Source organism: Rattus norvegicus, chromosome 7, assembly GCF_036323735.1.
Source record: "Rattus norvegicus strain BN/NHsdMcwi chromosome 7, GRCr8, whole genome shotgun sequence".
NCBI lineage: Eukaryota > Metazoa > Chordata > Mammalia > Rodentia > Muridae > Rattus > Rattus norvegicus.
In genome coordinates, this window is record NC_086025.1 from 113,027,128 (window position 1) to 113,048,346 (window position 21,219).

Here is a 21,219-nt window from a genome sequence, read left to right on the forward strand (position 1 = left end):
TTCTGAGCTTCTTTGCAAAACATACTATAGCAAACAGAGTCGACAGATGCTCTATGACAGTGCCATTTTTTTTTTTTTTTGGTTCTTTTTTTTCAGAGCTGGGGACCGAACCCAGGGCCTTGTGCTTCCTAGGTAAGCGCTCTACCACTGAGCTAAATCCCCAGCCCCGACAGTGCCATTTTATTTTAAAGATTTACCTTCTGAGATTTTTTGGAGTCGTGACAACATCTGGGCCAATTTTTGCTGGCGTTCAGCCAATTCTCCACGGCCACTGAAATCCACTCGAAAAAGTGCCATTATTGAGTCAACGATCTGCATGGGAGGAACATAGAACCAAATGTGCATTTTAAAATAGAAGGAAGATGCCTGTTTAAACAGGATAGAATAATATGCTAAATAGCTCTGCCAGTGAACGTTCCTTAAAAACTCATACCAATAGTTTGAAAATGCCGGCTTCTTCGTGAAATTTGGCTGCTACGTAATCAAGTAGCTCCATCTGATGCTCGCCTGATGGGAGAGAGAGAAACCGTCAGGAAAGCTGGAAGCAGAGGCCGTGCTCCTGTGTGTCTGGGGTACCCGGCAGACAGACGTCTTCTTGTCTGCTGATTACTTGCCACTTTACTAGACAGGACTCATACTCTTCTTGACCACATGTGGCAAACAGTACCTCAGACAAAAAGACACTGTTCTGGGGAGCTGTAGTTCAATGCTATGCGACATACCTAGAGTATGGGAAACCGTGGGCTCAATCCCAGTACCAAATAGGATAAATAGCTGACTGTTACTATACATTTCAGGGACAGCAAATAGAAACATTGAACACATTTGAGTACCTTGAGAACTGAACAGATGATATCTGAAGGCTAATTTGTAGAAAATTTAAATAAACAAGGAAAAGGAGTGAAAATGTTGTATCATCAAATGGTAAACTAGTGTGGTCTATCTTCCCATAACCCAAGCATGCAACTACACAGGGCTCTTACTAGTATAGGCACGTGCATAGAGCACGTTGTCCAGTACTGCGTCATGGTCTACGTTGAAGCGATCAGCAATGTCCCGAAGGCGATCTGGACGGCTGGAGTGTGCCAAGATTAAGGATCCAATAAACGGATTCCAAACAAAGTTTAGATACCTACAGGAGGTGGCACTGAGAGCAAGTAAAGCAATTGAGACACAACAGTGCATCTGCAAAGGCATTCTGGATGCCACTAACTACACGAGAGACCGCCAGAGCGGTTGTTTCCAGAACTTCTTCAAAACGTCTTACATAAGGGTGACTGTTGCAGATATGCTAAATCAGAAATTAAATATTAAGGTATACAATTTTAAAAATAAGTTTAGAAGCTTGTTGTGAGGTCCTTGTTTTATAAGGACATTGACAGAGTTTTGGCAAATAACTTAGGATTATGCTACAGAACAGTTAAAATAGAAAAGCTAGAGACTAAGGTTTGTGAGTCTCTTTTGTTCTCAGCTTTGTAAAAATAGACCTGTTCTAGAACACTAATGTCACTGAGACATATTCAAGTCACTTCAAATTCTTCATTGGCTCAAAATGAAATAGTTTAGCATTCCACTAATAAAACATGGCAAAAAATGATAAATTTAACTACATGGAGTGTCAACAAATATCCTCAAGGGTCTAAAAGGGAATGATCGAAGCAGGGTTTTGGTTTTGTTTTATTTTGGCTTTTATGCACCTTCTTGTAAAGGAGTTGGTAGCTTTCTGAGAAAGTTGCAATGGAGCCATATCCCTATACCTCCAAAGACAGAGGATGCTCATTATCACCAACTGGTAAACCAGACAGTGACTGCACGTCATTTGCTGGTCCGGAGTGACCGACAGGGTTACAGGGGATGAAGAAACACAAGCTGCCTGTCCGCAGCTTCATTTCACTCCTGTTCTCATTGCTCATGACACTGTTAGCTGTGGGAAGCAAGGACTCTTTTCCAGTTTTATTTATTTATGTATTTGTTTATTTTGGTTTTTGGTTGGTTGGCTGATTTGTTTTGAGACAAAGGTTTCTCTATGCAGCCCTGGCTGTTCTGGACTCACTCTGTAGATCAGGCTGGCCTCAAACTTGGGGATTTGCCTGCCTGTGCCTCCTGAGTGCTGCGACTAAAGGTGTGTGCCGCCACTGCTGGGTTTATCTTTCCTTTTTAATTCCATTGTTAGTATTAAACCCCTTGCACATCCTAGGCAAGAGGCAACAAAAGTATCATTCTTGTCAGCTTCTACAAACAATGGATTCTATCTGAACAGGAGTCTAAGAGTTGGGTTTACACAGAGGGGAAATACAAATCAATCTACAAGTATTTACTGATGACCATATTAACCCATTAATAGTAGAAAGCACAAAGAATCATAAGAATCTATGCCCTAGGTAAGCTTAAAACATACAAAGACAAAATAGAAATGTAAGAAAAATAACAAGAGAGAGCGATATAGATTGAGAAACCCCAAGAGAATAACATAAGAGATTTCCCTCCTGAATTTCCCTTTGCTCCTAACTATTCTCTTCCTGTCTTGCTAAAATCCAGATTGCTAGTCTGCAATCGCCATTCCTCCTTCTCTGAAGTCATTCTCTCTACACCTAGATGAACTCCAGCTGAGCCCCTCTTGCTACAGCTCTAAACATCCTACCCTCCCTTCTCAACTTAGAAGGTTCCTTCAGAGACTTCTCATGCCCAGATTTCTCCATTCTGAAATCTTTCTTGGCTTGTTTTTCTTTCTCAAGAGTGTTATTATAATTATTTCTATGGTAGTTCTAGAAGGCCAAGATTTTCTGAATGGGTAATTACAGAAAATCAGAGAAGATCAGGCCTTGATATGAGAGGCCACTTGGGGTTGGGGATTTAGCTCAGTGGTAGAGCGCTTGCCTAGCAAGCGCAAGGCCCTGGGTTCGGTCCCCAGCTCCGAAAAAAAAAAAAAAAAAGGAGAGGCCACTTGGGTGATTCAGTAAGACTATGACATAGAAATAGAGGGAGCAAATCCCCTATAGGATGGAGAGCAACACGTGGATTTCGATATGACCAGCCAAGATGACTGACAGAAAAGAGCAAAGCAGAGGCATTTCAGACATGCTGGGTCTGTTTTTGCAACCCTGATGTCCTTCCTGAAAGCAGTACTTAAGAAGGTGATACAGGGGCTGGAGAGATGGCTCAGCAGTTAAGAGCACCCGACTGCTCTTCCAGAGGTCATGAGTTCAATTCCCAGCAACCACATGGTGGCTCACAACCATCTGTAAAGAGATCTGATGCCCTCTTCTGGTGTATCTGAAGACAGCTACAGTGTACTTATATATAATAAATAAAATAAAAAAAAAAAAAAAAAAAAAAAAAAAGAAGGTGATACAGAAAAACAAAAGCTCTGGGGATATAAGAAGTCTTTGTAACAGCACAAAAACCTTATAGCCCAAAGAAAGTTAATGTACAACATTTTCCAATCTTCAACAACAAAGCATATTTAGCAGGACTGGGACATTCCCATCTCTTTGCCTCTAGTTATGACCACGGTGAGAAATAAGCCTGGTGAAGCAAGCCGGGCTTCACTATGAATTGCTTTAATGAAGCTGTGCAGATCTTACATCTTCTGAACCTGGTACCTCCTCAAATCACTGTTTCCATCCAATTTACACATTGCCTCGCTCCTTTGCTGTTTTCTTACAAGATGCTTCCACCATCCCAGACTCCACTGTAAATATTCCCTGGAACTAATTCCCACCTCCAGTGATCTACCTCATTCTTCACATTTCATACTTGCTTACCTTCTGAAGACTTCCTCCATCCCCTGACTGTGCTTTGATTTTAGTCCTCTTCATTAATACAAACACACATCCAAGTTTTCTCTTCCCTCTCCATAATTCATCCACATCTCTGACTCTGCTCTTTCCCCAGAATCTCCCATTGTCCTCTGTACTGCCTCATGCCCCTCATGTCCAACACACTGCCTAGAAACCTTGGTTGTCCTCAGCACCACTCCAGTTAGGACACGCTTCTCAAGCTGTTCCTCTGCTGTTTCCTGTTCTGTTCTTTTTGTTCTTTTCCTTTATTTGCCCACTTTTTGAGACATGGCTTCTCTGTGTAGCCCCCGCTGTCCTGGAACTCACTCTGTAGGCAGGGCTGGCCTTGAACTCAGAGATCATCCTGTCTCTGCCTCCTGAGTGTGTACCACCACACCCAGCTTCTTTTCCTTCCTACTGCTTCCAGCACAGACAAGAAGCTCCCATTTTCCTAGATTTTTGAAAAAATATCTAATTGACACCCATCACATGGTTTCAAAGCTCTTCATGTCTTAGACCTAAATCACCTTTCTGGATGACTATTCTAGAATTTTTTATATCAATTAAACTGCCATGTCCTCTGCAACCCAAACAGCTCTGACCCTTTCCTTCCGCATGCTTAAGCTCTTAAAGTCTTTCCCTCTACTTGAGGCAAAATCTTTGGAATGAAGTTTTAAGAATGATTAAGATACAATTTTATCTCGTGTATTTGATTTGTCACTTTTCATCAAGTTACCTACAGGTTTAGATAAATAAATCAAACAGTGATGTGAGCACTTGATCAGCACTGCTGTCCCGGTGGCTTTTGTCATTATCATTTGTTTCAGGATCCCTACAAACCAACATATCAAGTCACTCTCTTTTGTAGCAATATTGTTCTACAACACTGCTTTGGAACTTGCTTAAATAAAAAGGTTACAAAGTATTTTCTGTATCAATGAAGATAATCTTTCCTCCTGAGTAGCCATCTGCTCCTGGAAGTTGAGCTGTCACTAGGGAACAATGAAAAATTAATATTAACAGGAATGAACAAACTTTGTAGAAATAAATACACATTATGTTAGTTGCACATCTTATGTTAGTTGCAACTCTAGTAAACTTAGCAAAGAACAATGACCCATTGGCTTCTAAGAAGATTGCTGTATTTCCAGTTCAGTAACCAGTAGTAAAATAAGTACTCTGCCAGAATGTGGTGGTTTGAATGGGAATAGCTCCCACAGAATCATGTGTCTGAATGCTTGGCCATAGGGAGTGGCACTATTAGGTGTGGCTTTGTTGGAGTAGGTGTGGCCTTATTGGAGAAGTGTGTCACTGACAGGTGGGCTTTGAGGTCATATATGCTCAAATTATGCCCAGTGTGGTACACAAATACCTTCTGATGCCTGCGGATCAAAATGTAGAACTTTCAACTCCAGCACTATGTGGAGCTGTCTGCATGCCACCATCCTTCATGCCATGATGATAATGGACTAAACCTCTGAAAATCGTAAGCCAACCTCAATTAAATGTTTTATAAGAGTTACCGTGATCATGGTGTCTCTTCACAGCAATAAAACTCTAACTACGACTCAGGATCATTCAACTGAGAATTTCAACATCTCTCACAATGGAAAATATTTGTCAAAGTCAATTCTCCCAAATAAACAATTAGAATTTAAATGTTACTAATTTTACTTTCATAACATAAATATAATTTATGATGAATAACTTAGTTACCTTTCAATTGCTGTCAATATTTAAATGCATTTACTTTGTACATTTGTGTGTACCATAGGCATTTCTACCTATTCCTATGTGAGTGCACATATATGTCCATCTTTGTGTGTGTGTGTGTGATACAGAGTTTCTCTGTGTAGCCCTGGCTTGTCGCTGTCCTGGAACTCACTATATAGACCATCTCCACAGACACTCCTTTGTATCCTATGCCCCTAAGATAAATGAATATATAAGGAAATATAATTTGAGGGTTTTGTTTGTTTTGAGGCAAGATCTTACTATATTGCTCTAGCTGAACTGAAACTTGCTGTGTAGACTCCAACTCAGACTTCGGCCTGTCTCTGCTATCTAGGTGCTGAGAATAAAGGAATGTGCCACCAGGCCCAGGGAGACAGCATCTCTTATTGAACCTGGAACTTGCTGATTTTGCTAGACTAGCTGGCCAGCATTGCCCAGGAGTCGTCCTGTCTCAGTCTCCCCAGTACTGGGATTATATGTATGCGTTGTAGTGCCCCAGCATTGTACAAAAGTGCTGAGGATACAAACTCAAGTCCACATGATTATGTGGTGAGCACTTTCTCAACTGAACCATGTCCCAAGCCCAAGCATTTGCTCTTTGTTTATTTATTTTTAAAGACAGGTTCTCATGGATTCCAGACTGCCACCTAATCTACTTACTATGAAGCTAAGGATGACCTTGAACTCTGATCCACCTCTATATAAGATTATAAAGGTTTAGGATGGTTTATATAGGGCTGGGGGTTGAACTCAGGGCTTCATGTATGCTAGACATGTCTTTATTAACTGAGCTACATCCCCAAGTCATATGTGTTATCCTGTTGTAGTTAACAATAGAGTTACTTCATACTAGATACACACATTATTTTACTTACTTTTCAAAATCCCCCCAAGATTTGGCACTGTTATTATTTCAGTTTTACTGTGAGGACAATTAAAGGGGTAAAACAAGTTGCCTTTATCAGCTATCAGTGGTAGAGCCAAGACATTTTGATTCTAGAATACATCCTACTTTTCACTTTTTTCTTGTGTGTTTGTGTTTGTGTTAGCTTGTATATATCCATATTCACATGTGTTAGGGTACGCATCAGCACCTCCTTTTAACCACTTTTCTATGTCACTTTTACTAAGTGAAAGAAATACAAATAGAATTTGTTTATTTTGTTTTAGAAAATAATTATATATTTACTTCTTTTAAAAATTTCTTTTTGCCAGGTGTGGTGGTACATGCCTTTAACCTCAGCACTTGGGAAGCAGAGCAGGCAGATCACGTGTGAGTTTAAGGTCAGCCTGGGCTACACAGCAAGGTTCAGTTTTGTCAGAGCTCCCTAGACAGTAAGACCTCTCAAAACAAACAAAACAAAAAACCAACCAACCAACCGCCCCCCCAAATTATATTTACTTATGCATGTATTTATTTTAGGGGCACATGATGCAATGGCACATCTGTGAAGGTCAGAGGACATCTTGTAGGAACTGATTCTCTTCCACCATGTGGAATCTAGGGATCAAGCTCATTCTCAGGCTTGAAAGCAAGTGCCTTTACCCACTGAGCCATCTTGATAGGCCCCAAATTGAATTTTACTCTTCTCTTTGGACAGAATGCACCCAATAGACAGTGTTCTAGTCTTCAATAAATTTTATGTCCTCACTGTGTTTTTTAAAAAGACAGAAAATATGAATAGGATGAAATTGACACACTGGGTGGCCCTCCTGCCAATTCATTCATAAACCAATTACCTTCCCTGTACTTCCACTCAGATGTTTATAGCACAGGCCTGACAACACTACCTCGCACATTCCAAAACCATCTGTGTAACAGTGGACTGTTTGAGCAAGCTCTTGAGATTGTTTCCTTGAAAAGTGGATAAGACTGCATACAATCATGTAAAGTGCAGCAGAGCTCTAGTGAGCAGATGTTCTACCACTGCTGTATTGCTGATTTAATAGGTGTCCTTACCACAGAGGGTATGAGACAGCTGAGTTTTTCCAGTACGGAATTCTGTAAAATTAGAGAAAGGAACTTTTAGAAGTGTTATTGTTTAGATATTCTCACTAACAAATGAGCAAAAGAATACTGCACAGGGTCAGGGATGTTGCTTAGTGGTAGAGCACTTGTCTAAAAGCCCAGAGTTCCAAATTTTATCTCAAGTTCTTCACCAGAGACCTCACTGCTGTCAGATCGCACTTTTTTTTTTTTTATTTATTCATTTATTATATGTAAGTACACTGTAGTTGTCTTCAGATACACCAGAAGAGGGCATCGGATCTCTTTACAGATGGTTGTGAGCCACCATGTGGTTGCTGGGAATTGAACTCATGACCTCTGGAAGAGCAGTCGGGTGCTCTTAACTGCTGAGCCATCTCTCCAGCCCCAGATCGCACTCTTAAAGGACCACCTGTCACAAAAGGATACTACATGTATGAATACCAAAAGCGAGAGACAAAAAAAAAAAAAAAAAAAATTCATCCTCCCCAACAAAACTGTTTACGTTTCAGACCTGACCACAGGAAGGACAGCTAGGCTCCCTCACTGTGCTGAGCTCCTCAAGGACAAGCTGACATTGTGATCTGAATAGTGACATTCCTACTTGCCAGCAGAAGCAAAAGCTCTCCATAGGAAACCTTCTCTACTAATCACTCGGGGCCACTGAACTCAGTTTAAATTTTTAAAAAGCACATAAGTGGGCTGGAAAGATGGCTCAGAGGTTAAGAGCACTGACTGCTGGGGTTGGGGATTTAGCTCAGTGGTAGAGCGCTTGCCTAGGAAGCGCAAGGCCCTGGGTTCGGTCCCCAGCTCTGGGAAAAAAAAAAAAAAAAAAAAAAGCACTGACTGCTATTCCAGAGGTCTGAGTTCAATTCCCAGCAACCACACGGAGGCTCACAACCATCTATACTGAGATCTGGTGTCCATTTCTGATGTGCAGGTAGAATACTATGTATATAATAAATACATAAATCTTTTTAAAAAGCTTATAAGCAATATACAATAAAAGAAGTTGCTAATATTAAGTCAGTAGAAATAATAAAAGCCAAATTTACTTCAAGTCAACAGAAATAGTAACAAAAAAAACCATTTGGTTTTCTAAGACTACAAATATTGGATTGTCAAGATTCAGCATGTAAAACAGCTGTGCATGGATTATTTGTAAAAACATGGTATATAGGACAGGTGTGGTGTTGCAGGCGTTTAATTTTAGCGCTTGGGAGGCAGAGCTACAAGCTAGTCAGGGCCACACAGTAAGACCCTGTATGTACACACACACACACACACACACACACACACACACACACACACAAGCATGCACTCATGTACACATCCTATTATATATTCTATAAACTGAGAAAAAATCTATTTTCTATATTCATGGAATATGTATTGCCTAAACCAAAGAACAGCCTTAGTATTCAATTACCTATTGAGGGAATAAGAGAAAAAATTCAATTTCTTTCTATAGTAACCAGAGATAAGAGGAAGAAAAATGTCAATAAGAAATATGTTAATGTCAGTATATATTTTTACTTTAGCTTGGAATGATCCCACATAGGAACTTATTACTATTTATCAGATATATACATATATCATTCCACAGAAAACTATTAAGGTTCTACCTACCTCCAAAAGCTTCTGTAATTGCCATACTTTCAATGCCACCTCCTAGTAATTTACTGCAAACAAATATAAAGTATTGGTGAAGAGTATAAATACAGATATCAAAAAAGAAGATGGGCTGGGTATAGTGGCCATTTGCATCAAATCCCAGCACTCGGGAGGCAGAGGCAGGAGGACCTCTGTGAGTTCTAGGTCAGCTTGGTCTACATAGTGAGTTCTAGAACAGCCGGGAGTATGGGGAAAGATCCTGTCTCAAAAAACAAACAAACAAAGATGATGAAATTTGTATAATTAGTTACATATCATCTATCTATACAAGAACAGGAATTCACTGTTGAAAGAAATGACACTATTTAGATTACAGGTTCTACTGTGGAAGGGCAGGCAGGTGAACAAAGCAATTTATAAGCCCTGTTCTTACTTCTGAGTACCAAAGGTAAATAAGTCAGTAAGGAATGCTCGTTGTTTTTTTTTTTGTTGTTGTTGTTTTTTTTTTTAGTTTGAATTAAAAGATTTGTTTTATTTTGTGGTTCTAGGGATAAAATCAGGGTTTTGTATATGCTAAGAAAGCCTGAATTATATACCATGCAATTGTCTTGTTACTAATAGTTTCTCAAATTGTACATAGATATTTCTAAAAGTTAACTGAATTTCAATATTTTTGAGACATGCCTTCTCTATATAGTCTAGGCTTGTCTGGAATTCGTCATGTAGATCAGGCTGGCCTTGAACTCACCGAGATTCATCTGCCTCTACCTCCCAAGTGCTGGGATTATGTGGGATTAAGTGTGAGTTATGAGCCACCATGTGGATGCTGGGTATCAAACATCTGCAAGAGCAGCAAGTGCTCTTTACCACTGAGCCACCTCTCTAACCCCCTTTCTTAATTGAAATCAGCAGAGCCCTTATTAAGTTTGTGGAAAACTTCTGAATGCTTCAATTTGAACTTTAACTGCTGTCTTAGACAAATATAAATCTATTCTCTTAGGCTTTGTCTGATTTCTGATTGCATCCCCAAAGACATGCTAATAGAAACTACAAAAGCTTTTTGAGTATTCCTCAAGATCTTCATGCAGCAACACATACTTACCGCATTTAGTGAATGGATGAATGAGACCATAGTCCATAGTCTCATAGAGAACACTAAATGCTCTAAAACACTTGTATTGCCAATTAAATATATGCTGTCAAAACCTGGCAGTTGTCCTTCTCACTGCTACTCTGTGTGATGTCTTTCTTAGTTAGTGCTATCATAAAACACCATGACCAAAAGGCAACTTGGGGAGGAAAGGGTTTTCATCTTTTAACTCTCCCCAACTCCCTTCTGTCTGGCTTTTTGAGACAGGGTCTCTCTGTGTAACTCTGCCTGTCCTGGAACTCACTATGTAGACCAGGCTAACCTTGAATTCACAGCTCCTCCTGACTCTGCCTGTCCTGCACTAGTCATCCATAAGACAGTTGGAAAATTGAGCTCTCTGGGAAGATAACTGATGGCAAGGAATTAATAGTTTTAGGTATAGTCGTGGTGATGTGATGAAAAATGAGTGTGCACTTAGCATTCACGTGGGTCTAATAAGTAGCTTAGACTTCACAGTCTTCAGCCTTTGGTCCTAAATCTGCCCTTCCTGCAAGTCCCTTATTTGTGATCTATAGTTTGCTGGTCTTCAGACCCAAAACCTAGGTGTCTTTTTCAGTAATCCCCACTATACCCTAATTATACTACATTAGCAAACCCTGCCTGTTCTATTAAAAAGCAAACCACATAGCTTCTTTCATAAATATATTATAATTATAGGCTCAGTGGGAGAAGAGATAAGTCTGAGAGAAAATCTATAAAATTAACTATTTTATAAAAAAAATAAAAACAAAGCTAAACTCAGCTTCCCCAACTGCTTGGCAGCAGAAAGGTCACTTGAGCTTCTATATTTCACATTAGTCAGGAGAATATAATAAAACCTAGCTTTTTAAAAAGATGAAATATTTGGAGGAAAACACATTAAGCCAATTTGGGGGAAATGACAATACATGTCAGAAGTCATAAGAATAAATGAAAAGGGATTGCTAAGGAGTGAGACCTTTAAGACCTAAGAAAATTGTTTCCCCTAAATATTCACTCTAACAACTGATTTTAAAATAAATCCAAAGTGAGGAACAAAATTTTCTTCATCAATGAAGATGGAGAGGAGGGAAACATAAGCAGACTTTTCAGGTCATAGACAAATAAAGGCCAAATTCAAATGACTTATGAGTGTGGATTCCTTGGAAGAAATGTAATCTGTTCCCAAAAGCAGCCTGGAATTTGCCTCACATTCTACTTCTACCTGCAATAGTGGAAATCATGATGAGATTTGGGAAAAGAAACATGGACTCCAAAGGCTGTACTTAGTGGTAATAAAAACTGAGATACACACTCAAATTCCTGACTCCCAGTAGTGATATGGAAAACCATCTTCCTCTTTTCGCTGTACTGAAATGCAGTTAGGAATCCTGGTTCCTACAGAAAGACAACGAGAGGTTAAAAAACAATGTAAGGTGAATGGGTGCCAGCTGCTTCCCAGCAATACACGCATCTCACGGTCATCTACTAAGGTCACCAGCTGCGCAGGCTCTTCTCTGAAGATTGTATGAGAACATGGATAAAAGCATAGGCTTGGGCTGGAGAGATGGCTCAGTGATTGAGAGCAGACATGGGCTGGGTTCCTAGCATCCACATGGCAGCTCACAACCATCTGCAACATCAAATGCCTTCTTCTGTTCTACATGGACACTGCATGCACATAGTATACACATATATACAAAACACTCATACACATAAAATAATCCTTTTTTAAAAAAAGGCCTTAGGGTCATCTCACATTCTCATTAAGTCACATGATAAAGGGTACCTGACACAATTCAACATGGATCTAATATAGATAATAACATTATCAATAATAATAATAATAATAATGTGCCTTTAGATGATAGCCTTGAAGAACAAATGAGAAAAATTCATGGCACAAAACAAAGCAGTATTTTATTGACTGATTCAATTGATCTCATTCAATAGCATCATTTTCCCTCAGCTCTAGACATTTCAAGGATCCATGAAATTGTAGTTTTCACTATTCATGTCTTTACATGGCAGATGCATCCATATTTGCTGAATTAACAAGTGACAGCTGATGTAGTGATGAATAGGAAAACAGACACAAATGCAGTTAATCATTTTTCTTTGTTGGTCCATGCCCTTGACAGTGGTTCTTAAACTTTGAAGAACGTGGGGATGGAAGACTAAGCCCACGCCAAGTTTTAGCCAAGAAAGGATAAGACTCTGGATGCATAAAAGGTATTCTTTTGCTTTTCCTTGAATAACAAAATTTATGCCTGGGAAGATGGGCCCAGCCCTAGGAAATAGAGAGAAGTGGCTCCCAGGAGCTCAACTGGACAACCAGCCTAGCCAAAACTAAGCCTTGGATTCTTTCTGTTAGAGACCTTGTCTCAAAAACAAGGTGAAGAGGAATAGAGGAAGACATTGGATGCCTCTGAATACACAAACATAGGCACACGTACCCACACACTAACACATGTAAATATAACACACACACACACACACACACACACACACACGAAATTTAGGGGCCGAAGAGATAGTTCAATTATTAAACTTTTGCTTTACAAGCACAAAGACCTGAGTTTAGCCCCCAGAATTCATGTAAAGAAAGCAGTAAGTTAGCCAGGAAGTGATGGTGCACACCTTTAATCCCAGCACTCCGAGGGGGGGGTTGGGAGGGGGAGACAAGTGGATCTCTGAATTTGCAGCCACAGTGGTCTACAGAGTGAGTTTCAGGACAGCCAGGGCTACACAGAGAAACCCTGTTTTGAAAAACAAACAAATGAATAAACAAGAAGAAAACAAAGCAGGAAGTAGAAGACAGACAAGGTAGATTCCTGGAGCTCACTGGTCAGCCAGCCTGGCCAACTGCATGAGTTCTAGGCCAGTGAGAGAAACCCCAACCCACCTCAACAATAAAAGAAATAAAAACCAACAAGTAAATGGTGCCTGAGGAACAATATCTGAGGTCTCTACACACTTGTACATATATGTATAAACACCAGACCAGCACATACATATAAAATAATGAGACTTAGCTTCTAAAGACAAGACTATGGACAATGGTAAAATGACTCTGGGTAAAAGTGCTTACTTTGAACCTGACTTGAGTTCAATCCCAGAACCCATTTAAAAGTGAGAACCAACTCCACAAAATTGTACTCTGAACCTATATGCCATAGGTGCAAATTCCCCCTACACACACACACACACACACACACACACACACACACACACACACACACACTTTAGAAATTTTAGCTAGGTCGAGAGTCGAGATGGTGTGTGCCTTGGATCCTAGCACTTGGGAGGCAGAGGCACTCAGATCTCCTAGTCCTGAGACTAGCCTGGTCTGCAGAGTGAGTTCTAGGACATCAGGGATACACAGTGAAACCCTGCCTTGTAAAACAAAAACAAAAACAAACAAAAGTGTAGAAGCTAGAAAGTAATGTCTCCCCAAACCTGGGTAGTACTATGGCATACTTCCTTAGAAATTCTGGGGGTTGGGGATTTAGCTCAGTGGTAGAGCACTTGCCTAGAAAGTGCAAGGCCCTGGGTTCGGTCCTCAGCTCCGAAAAAAAGAAAAAAAGAAAGAAAAAAAAAAAAAGAAATTCTGGCACTTGAGGAAGTGACTCTGCCTTAGTGGGTCTAGAACAAAGCAATTGGGCTAGGAACCCTAGTGCTCACTTGGGTCCTCTCCAAGTTCAAGACCACCACACCACTTGTGTTACCTCCTGTTTTGGCTGCCATTTCTGGTTATGAGACCCATGCAAACACATGGAGAAATAGAAAGTCTTGGGTCTTCTGTATAGAGGGATACTTGGTAGCTACTTTTTTGTTCATACTTATTTTCAGACTAAAAACAGGGACTTCATGATCCCCAAAACTCTACAAGAGAGTTTAAGTCAAAAGCTACATGTTTTTCCCTGACAGCCTGACTGTTTGCAATCTGTGGAGCCCCTGGAAGGGATAGGTTATGAACCCAGTGGCCTCAACAGACATGGTCATGGTCAGATTGATCTCAGCCCTACACACATAGACCGAACTAATGCTAGTCTCTTTCCAATGCAGGGCTGTCTTCTCAACTGGCCTATACCAGGGACGAGTAACTTGCTTACTACTGAGTGTCAGAGCAGTTATAATAGATGTGTATGAGAAGACAAGGCCAAACTAAGGAGGGGCAGGCAAAAACAAACAAATGGCAGAGGAACAAAAAGCCAGAGTACTATAAAGACAAAGTTTGGTAAAATAATTGCCTTCAATATTATAGCAAGTATCTCTGAAAAATAACACAGGTCTTCCTTTTTAGATTTTAATGACCTGAACTGTAAGTGTGTTAGGGGTGCACACCATGATATCTACCATGTGATTCTAGGAATGGAACTCAGGCCCAGTTTTGTTTTGTTTGTCTTAATGTTTGACCCAGTCTTCCAGAGACTAATTTCTGTGGCTTTGAAATTGAAGTAACGAGCAGGTCACACGGGAGTATAACATACTGTGGTCTCTCTATAAGAACTTACAATTTCCTACAGTAGAGTCTAGTGCTCATGAGAAAGATGGCGCTGCTAAACTAAAGCAGAAGAGAATGAACCTGCTTACAATAAGTTTATTGGCTGCCTCTTTAATCTTCTCCACTTTGGCTTCTGAGAGGCCTTTGACATTGCAGAGGGCCCTTCTCGTTGTCATTTGTATCCCTTTGATGGTACAGATTCCTACAGACTTCAGTTTCTTAATATCAGCCATGTTCTGAAATAAAGGAATGGGTGTAGCAGATTGATAAAATGCCAACCTAAAAGGCTTCTCTACTATGTCATGAGCTTCGTGTCCATCTCCTTCCACCACGATGCTAATTTTACACAAGCAACCAGGTGGAACCCACCCACCACCTAGCCAAATGTTCTGGAAATATCAGAGGAGAACAGACCCAGCATGTTGCCAAATGTTCTGGCTCTGCCCTGATTTTCCCAAGAATGCTAGTGAGACCATGGCAATGTAGCAAGGAATTAAAAAGAAAAGTCTGTTGGTGGAAAAGCTAACAAGTTTCTCACACATTCACCCCCTCAGTTCAGCTCCTTCTTTCTACAGAACTTCATTACCAATATGTTCTCTACAGTTTTCAAAGTTTATTTTCCGTCTGCTCCTGAAGAACACAAATAACTACATCACCAAAGGCGGGGATTCTCTCCTGCTTCTATTTTCTAAGATCAATGGAAAGAGATTAATATGAAGATTTCAAAAGACAACCTCAGCCAACTTTTAACCGATAATTGCTCTTGACATCCACATACTTTGATAGTCTACATTTCTGCCACCATGATTTGCTCTGGTCATTTTCTGTAAAAGAAAGCATATCCAGTGTAAGACCGAGAGAGACAAGGGGCAGTTGTTTAGAGAAGCTCTGAATGCCTCCAGCTGAACCAGTAGTTCTTAATCACTGGAGTCCTTGAAGTATCTAGAAACATTTTTGGTTGTCACAGGTAGGGTGTGGCATAAATGCAGGAGTAGAAGGCAGATATAGGATCTCAGTTTGATGTGACCACAGATATCTATGAGTTGTAACCCCAGAGTAAAACTATTTGGTTGGGTTTTTTTTGTTGTATAGTTTCCAAGCATATTATAAACAGACCAAACCACTAGAGTGGTATGTGGAATTTTATTATTACTGGGCCCTGGAGTGTGTCATTGACAGATCAACCAGACTCACTCACTTTGATGAAGTCACTTTTTTTTTTTTTTTTTTTTTCCGGGGCTGGGGACCGAACCCAGGGCCTTGCGCTCGCTAGGCAAGCGCTCTACCGCTGAACTAAATCCCCAACCCCTGATGAAGTCACTTTTATCTTAGGCAATATATCCTTCTAACTCGATTTGTGGGGATCTACATGGGCTTGCTGCCATCCAGGCAGTTCCCCTGCTTCCTGCTTCAGTATCTTGGCTCCATGGGGTTGGTTCTCATGTACTAGGATTAAATTGTTCTGGAACACCAAGCATGTTGCTAAACATCTTAAGACATATAGACAGCCCATTTCACCACAAGATAAATAATTATCTAGGGTTGTTAAGGACAAGGTTGAGAAAATGGAACAGACCATTTACTATGGTACTAAAAAGTTACTCACGATTCCGTGTTTTTGTAACAGGTCAATGTCTTGAAACAAAGACTCCTAAGTGAAATGAAAGAGAAAGAATGGATTTTAGATCTTCTTATTTAAATTCACATTTCACATTTTTGAGAGTGATGAATATTGGTACTTCAATTCTACTTCTTTAAACACTGGAGAGCTCACTTTCCAAACACGTTACATATTTAGAGCATCACCAATACTGAAAGTCCTCGGTAGACCATCACGTTTGCAGTGACCTCCATAACTTAAAAAAACTCTCCAAAATAGTGGAACGTCTGAACCTATCTTTTTTTAAAAAAATATTTATTTTCCGTGTTTGGGTGTTTTGCCTGCATGTATATCTGCATACCACATGCATGCAGGGTCTTCTAAAACTAAAAGAGTCATCAGATCCCTTGGTTTGTCATCATGTGGGTGCTGAGAATCAAACCCTGGTGCCCTGGAAGAGCAGCCACCTTAACTGCTGAGCCATCTCTCTAGCCCCCATTTGACTTATTTTATTGCATACAAACCTTGATACCTTGTTCAGGACCACTGTGCATATTTAGGAGTAAAGTGCCATTGAACTACTTTCCTATGGAGCTGGAACTGTGACCAGTGGAAGAACATTTGCTACCAGCAAGAGGGATTGGGTCGGATCTCTTCCAATGCGAAACAGACAACAGAAAAACCTTCATGTTAGTTGCTAAGTAGCTAATCTTAGCACCCTTGCCAAAGAAATCTTCACACAGTTATGTGTATGTCGTATTTCTACTTTTAGTTGCTAAAAACAGTAGCTTAAAAAACAAGGAACTTGATTTTTGTGGAAAGCCTGGATGTCACCCTAACTTTCAACATTCTAATAATACCTCCTCATCTTGGAATCCCGATTCTTCCTGCACAACTTGATCCTCCTTCATGTTGAAAGGAGAGCAGCAGTAAAATAATCAATTCTGGGAAAATAAGAAATATGATTTAAGAAGTAGTTTCTTAATTTGTTTTTTTGTTTTTGTTTTTTTTTTGTTTGTTTGCTTGTTTGGGTTTTTTTGGTTTTGATTTTCGAAACAGGGTCTCTCTGTGTAGCCTTTGCTGTCCTGGCTGAACTAAACCAGGCTGGCCTCGAACTCAGAGATCGGCCTGCTTCTGCCTCCTAAACACTGGGATTAAAGGCTTGTGCCACGCCCCCCAGCTCTAATTTGCTTTCTATTATTGTGCAAAACATTGACCAAAGAAACCTGGGGACAAGAGGAAACACACCCTATCACAGTCCATCACTGAGGGAAGCCAAGGCAGGACCTCAAGGCAGGAACCTGGAGGCAGAAACTGAATCAGAGACCATGGAGGAGTGCTGCTTACTGGCTTGTTCCCCATAGCTTGCTCAGCCTGCTTTCTTATATAATTCAGGATCACCTGCCCTACAGCTGGATCTTGTCAGTGCATTTTCTCAATTGAGGTTCTCTCCCTTCAGATGACTCTAGCTGGTATCAACTCAAGTTGACATAAAACTAGCCAGGACACCCACCCCTGATACTCTTGTTGATAGTCTGCTATACTTGCAGACAGGAGCCTAGCATAAATGTCATCAGAGCTGCTTCACCCAGCAATTGTTAGGAGCTGATGCAGAGACCCTCAGCCAAACATTGAGTAGGGCTTGAGGAATCCTGTGGAAGAGGGGAAGGATTAAGGGAGCCAGAGGGGTCAAGGATACCACAAGCAAACCTCTAGAGGGCTAACCTGGGCCCATGGGGGCTTAAGGAGACAGGACTGCCAACCAGAGAGCATGAATGGTACAGACCTAGGCACTCTTGATGTATGTAGCAGTTGTGCACTAGGCCTTCATGGGGAACTCCTAAAGTGGGATCAGGGCCTGTCTCTAACTGTATTGCCTACCTTTGGATCTTTTCCCCCTAACTGGGATGCTTTGTGTAGCCTCAGTGGGAGAGGGTACACCTAAGTCTTGTTACAGCTTGATATACTGGGGCTGGTTGCTATCTATAGGAGGCCTCCCATCTTCCCAGGAGAAGGGATAGTTAGAGAGGGGGTGAAATGAGGTGAGAGGTAGGGACTGGGAGGAGAGGAGGGAGGGAAAGCTGAGATCTGGATGTAAAGTGAATAAAGAACTTTGTCAATTAAGAAAAAACTAGCCAGGGGAGGGGATGTTGGCCCATAAACCGGGAAAGGGAATAACACTCGAAATGTAAATAAGAAATACTCAAGTCAATAAAAAAAAAAAAAAGAAAAAACTAGCCAGGACAATATCCAATAACCAACATCCAGTGTCCAAGTTTTTAAAAGATCCTGGGAAGCCATAGTCATGATCGTGTATATTACAATCAAATGTAGTCTGAATAATATTGTTCATAGTCTATTCCTTTTCTGTTTGTTCTTTTTTTTTTTAGATTTATTAATTTTATATGTGAGTACACTGTTGCTGTCCTCACCAGAAGAGGGCATCAGATCCCATTACAGATGGTTGTGAGCCACCATGTGGTTGGGAATTGAACTCAGGACCTCTGGAAGAGCAGTCAGTGTTCTTAACCACTGAGCCATCTCTCCAGCCCCTTGTTTTGTTTTTGTTTTGAGATGCTGCTTCTCTGAGCAGCGGTGGCTGGCCTCACACTTTCTCACTTAATGCCGGAGTCAAGTGTTGGATGCCAGCACAAAGGAAACAAACTACTAAGATGGCAAAGAGTTGGGTACAAAAGAGGACAATATTTGAGTGGGGAGCAGCAGGGCAAAAAGGCAGTCAGAGGTCCTTGGCCCCTGGGCAAGAGGCTCAGTCAGGGCCCCTGAGGCCTACATTTTCCAGGCCCGACCTAGTTCCCTCATAATGAGAGGAGGCCTTCAAGACTTGGGTCGGACTTAATTTACAGGAGGTTGGCAATGTCTCGAAGTCACTCCACGTCTCAGACCTTGAGCGGAAAGTGACAGACACCAGGCTAAATCCAACAACGACCAAAAATTACCACAGAAAGGGCACGGAGAGGAAAACTTTCTCAGGGCTTCAAGTTCTCCTCAGATTTTCCCGCGCTTCCTCTTTTCACCACTCACCCCCACTCGAACCCACAGCCTCCCCGAGATTTTCAAGGTGAATCCTTTACGACTCGCGCTCCGGCTTTCTCGTCCAGTCCAGAATTCCAACGCGGACCCAGAACGTGGAGGAGGCCGACAACACAGTCGTCGAATATCTATGGTTTGGCGCCGAAGGAGGACTTCTGAAGCAAGACCCCAGTGTGGGCGGGGCTTGGGGTATAGGGCGGGGCTGGTGCTGTGGGCGGGGCTAGGGTGTGGGGCGGGGCTGGGATTAGCTACAGAACAAGGGTAGGGCAAATCTCCTAGGGAATCTGGGATAAAACGCATGGCAGAGCGGAGTGTGCGGCAGGGGTTCTAGTGAGGGTGGCTGGGAGGATCCTGGAGCAGGTCTTCGGGTCTCCGAGGTGAAGAAGGGCAGTGGTGGAACATGGACTCTGAGGAGAGAGAAGAGAACCCGGGTGTCCCTTGGTGAAGGGAGTTGCTGAGTCAGGGGAAGAGAATTCTTAAGTCGGCTTCTAAGCCTAGGCAACTGACTAGGGCAGGAGATGACGACCTAGGACTGTTAGAAGGTTGAACTTGGGGGTCCGGTTTCCCCTGCCTGGACCTGCTTTCATTCCAAGTTTTTCATGCCTGGCTGTGTACCCAACCTTCCCATTCTCCTCTTCTCTCCACATTTGCGGCCCTCTCTTTTGGAGAGTAATGTTTTTTTTCTAACGTGGTTTTAAATGGTCTACAGAAACACAGGAGGTTTTAGTTCTGTTTTAAATAGAAATCCGGGGCCAGCCATGATGCCAGCAAGGCCGCCTCTCCAGACTGTTTCCTTTTCCCTTTAAATGGAAACTGACGGTTGAGAGTCAGGAAACACTTGAAAGACCATCTGCTGGGGTAACTTGGAAGTGTCTTGGATGACCCAACAATACGGGTGACCTCTATATCCTTTTTGAACCTTTTTTTTTTTGGAGCTGGGGACCGAAGCCAGGGCCTTGCATTTGCTAGGCAAGCGCTCTACCACTGAGCTAAATCCCCAACCCCCCTTTTTGAACCTTTTTAATGGGATACATTCCAAAACAGTTGACATTTTGAAGGACAGTCCCATCTCCCACGGATAGTTTTTTGTTTTTGTTTTTAAATCAACCAATGCTATAGCTCTTCCAAATGCATGCTCTTCATTTACAGACTCATTGCCTGTCTTCTCGAATGGAAAATGTCCATTTGAAAAGGAGTCCAACACCTATTTCAGGCTTCTTCTGAATTCACCTAAAATCCAGGAACTTTTGGGCAACTTGTTTGAAGACATCAACAGTATACCGGAGAGCTGCAAAGAGCGCAACAAGACGATTTAGGGAAATCTAACATATGTAGTTTGCTGTAGTGACAGCTGGGAAAGAGAAACGCTCATAATATTTGAAGGTTGTGTGCAGTACACTCGAAGGAAGAAACTGAAATGAGCTTGGTAATGACAAATTCATGAGGCGAGGAGAAAGACTTGTTAGGATAGCCTACCGATGGCACTGTGCAACTTTTTAAACGCTTAAACAGCCACAAACGGGGAGTGAAAAAAAAAAGTGCAACTTTCCGTTGAGTTGGGAAGAAAAATTTCTATAACAATTCTGAGTATTGTGAAGTGGCAGTTTCAAGTTGATGAAGGAAATGAGTTGAGTGAGTGAATGGTGTTGGAATGACTGGGTAACCATCTGGAGGGGAATAAAACTGGAACCACACTTCACACCTTTTGCCAAAATAACTTCTAGATGGATCAATCCGAACAACATAAGAAAAACACGAGAAGAAAGCATAGAGCCATTTATTTTTATTTAAAAAGTGTTTTTTTAATCGAACATTATTTTATTTCATATGTTTGAATGT

The 21,219-nt window shown here is 41.3% G+C and overlaps 1 protein-coding gene across 2 annotated transcripts in view; it reads right to left on the reverse strand.

Moving 5' to 3' along the window:
• Positions 1-20,727, reverse strand: part of Dmc1 (DNA meiotic recombinase 1) — a 42,577-nt gene extending 21,850 nt beyond the window's left edge. Inside the window, 12 exon segments of one of the 2 annotated variants that reach the window (NM_001130567.1) lie at positions 198-312; positions 434-507; positions 984-1,075; positions 4,699-4,771; positions 7,474-7,515; positions 9,130-9,182; positions 11,538-11,620; positions 14,819-14,965; positions 16,336-16,380; positions 17,190-17,273; positions 19,372-19,787; positions 20,611-20,727. In NM_001130567.1, the coding sequence (NP_001124039.1) occupies positions 198-312; positions 434-507; positions 984-1,075; positions 4,699-4,771; positions 7,474-7,515; positions 9,130-9,182; positions 11,538-11,620; positions 14,819-14,965; positions 16,336-16,380; positions 17,190-17,240 (775 nt within the window). In that variant the 5' untranslated portion in view covers positions 17,241-17,273; positions 19,372-19,787; positions 20,611-20,727. 2 annotated transcript variants of the gene reach the window in all.
• Positions 20,728-21,219: the final 492 nt, after the last annotated feature.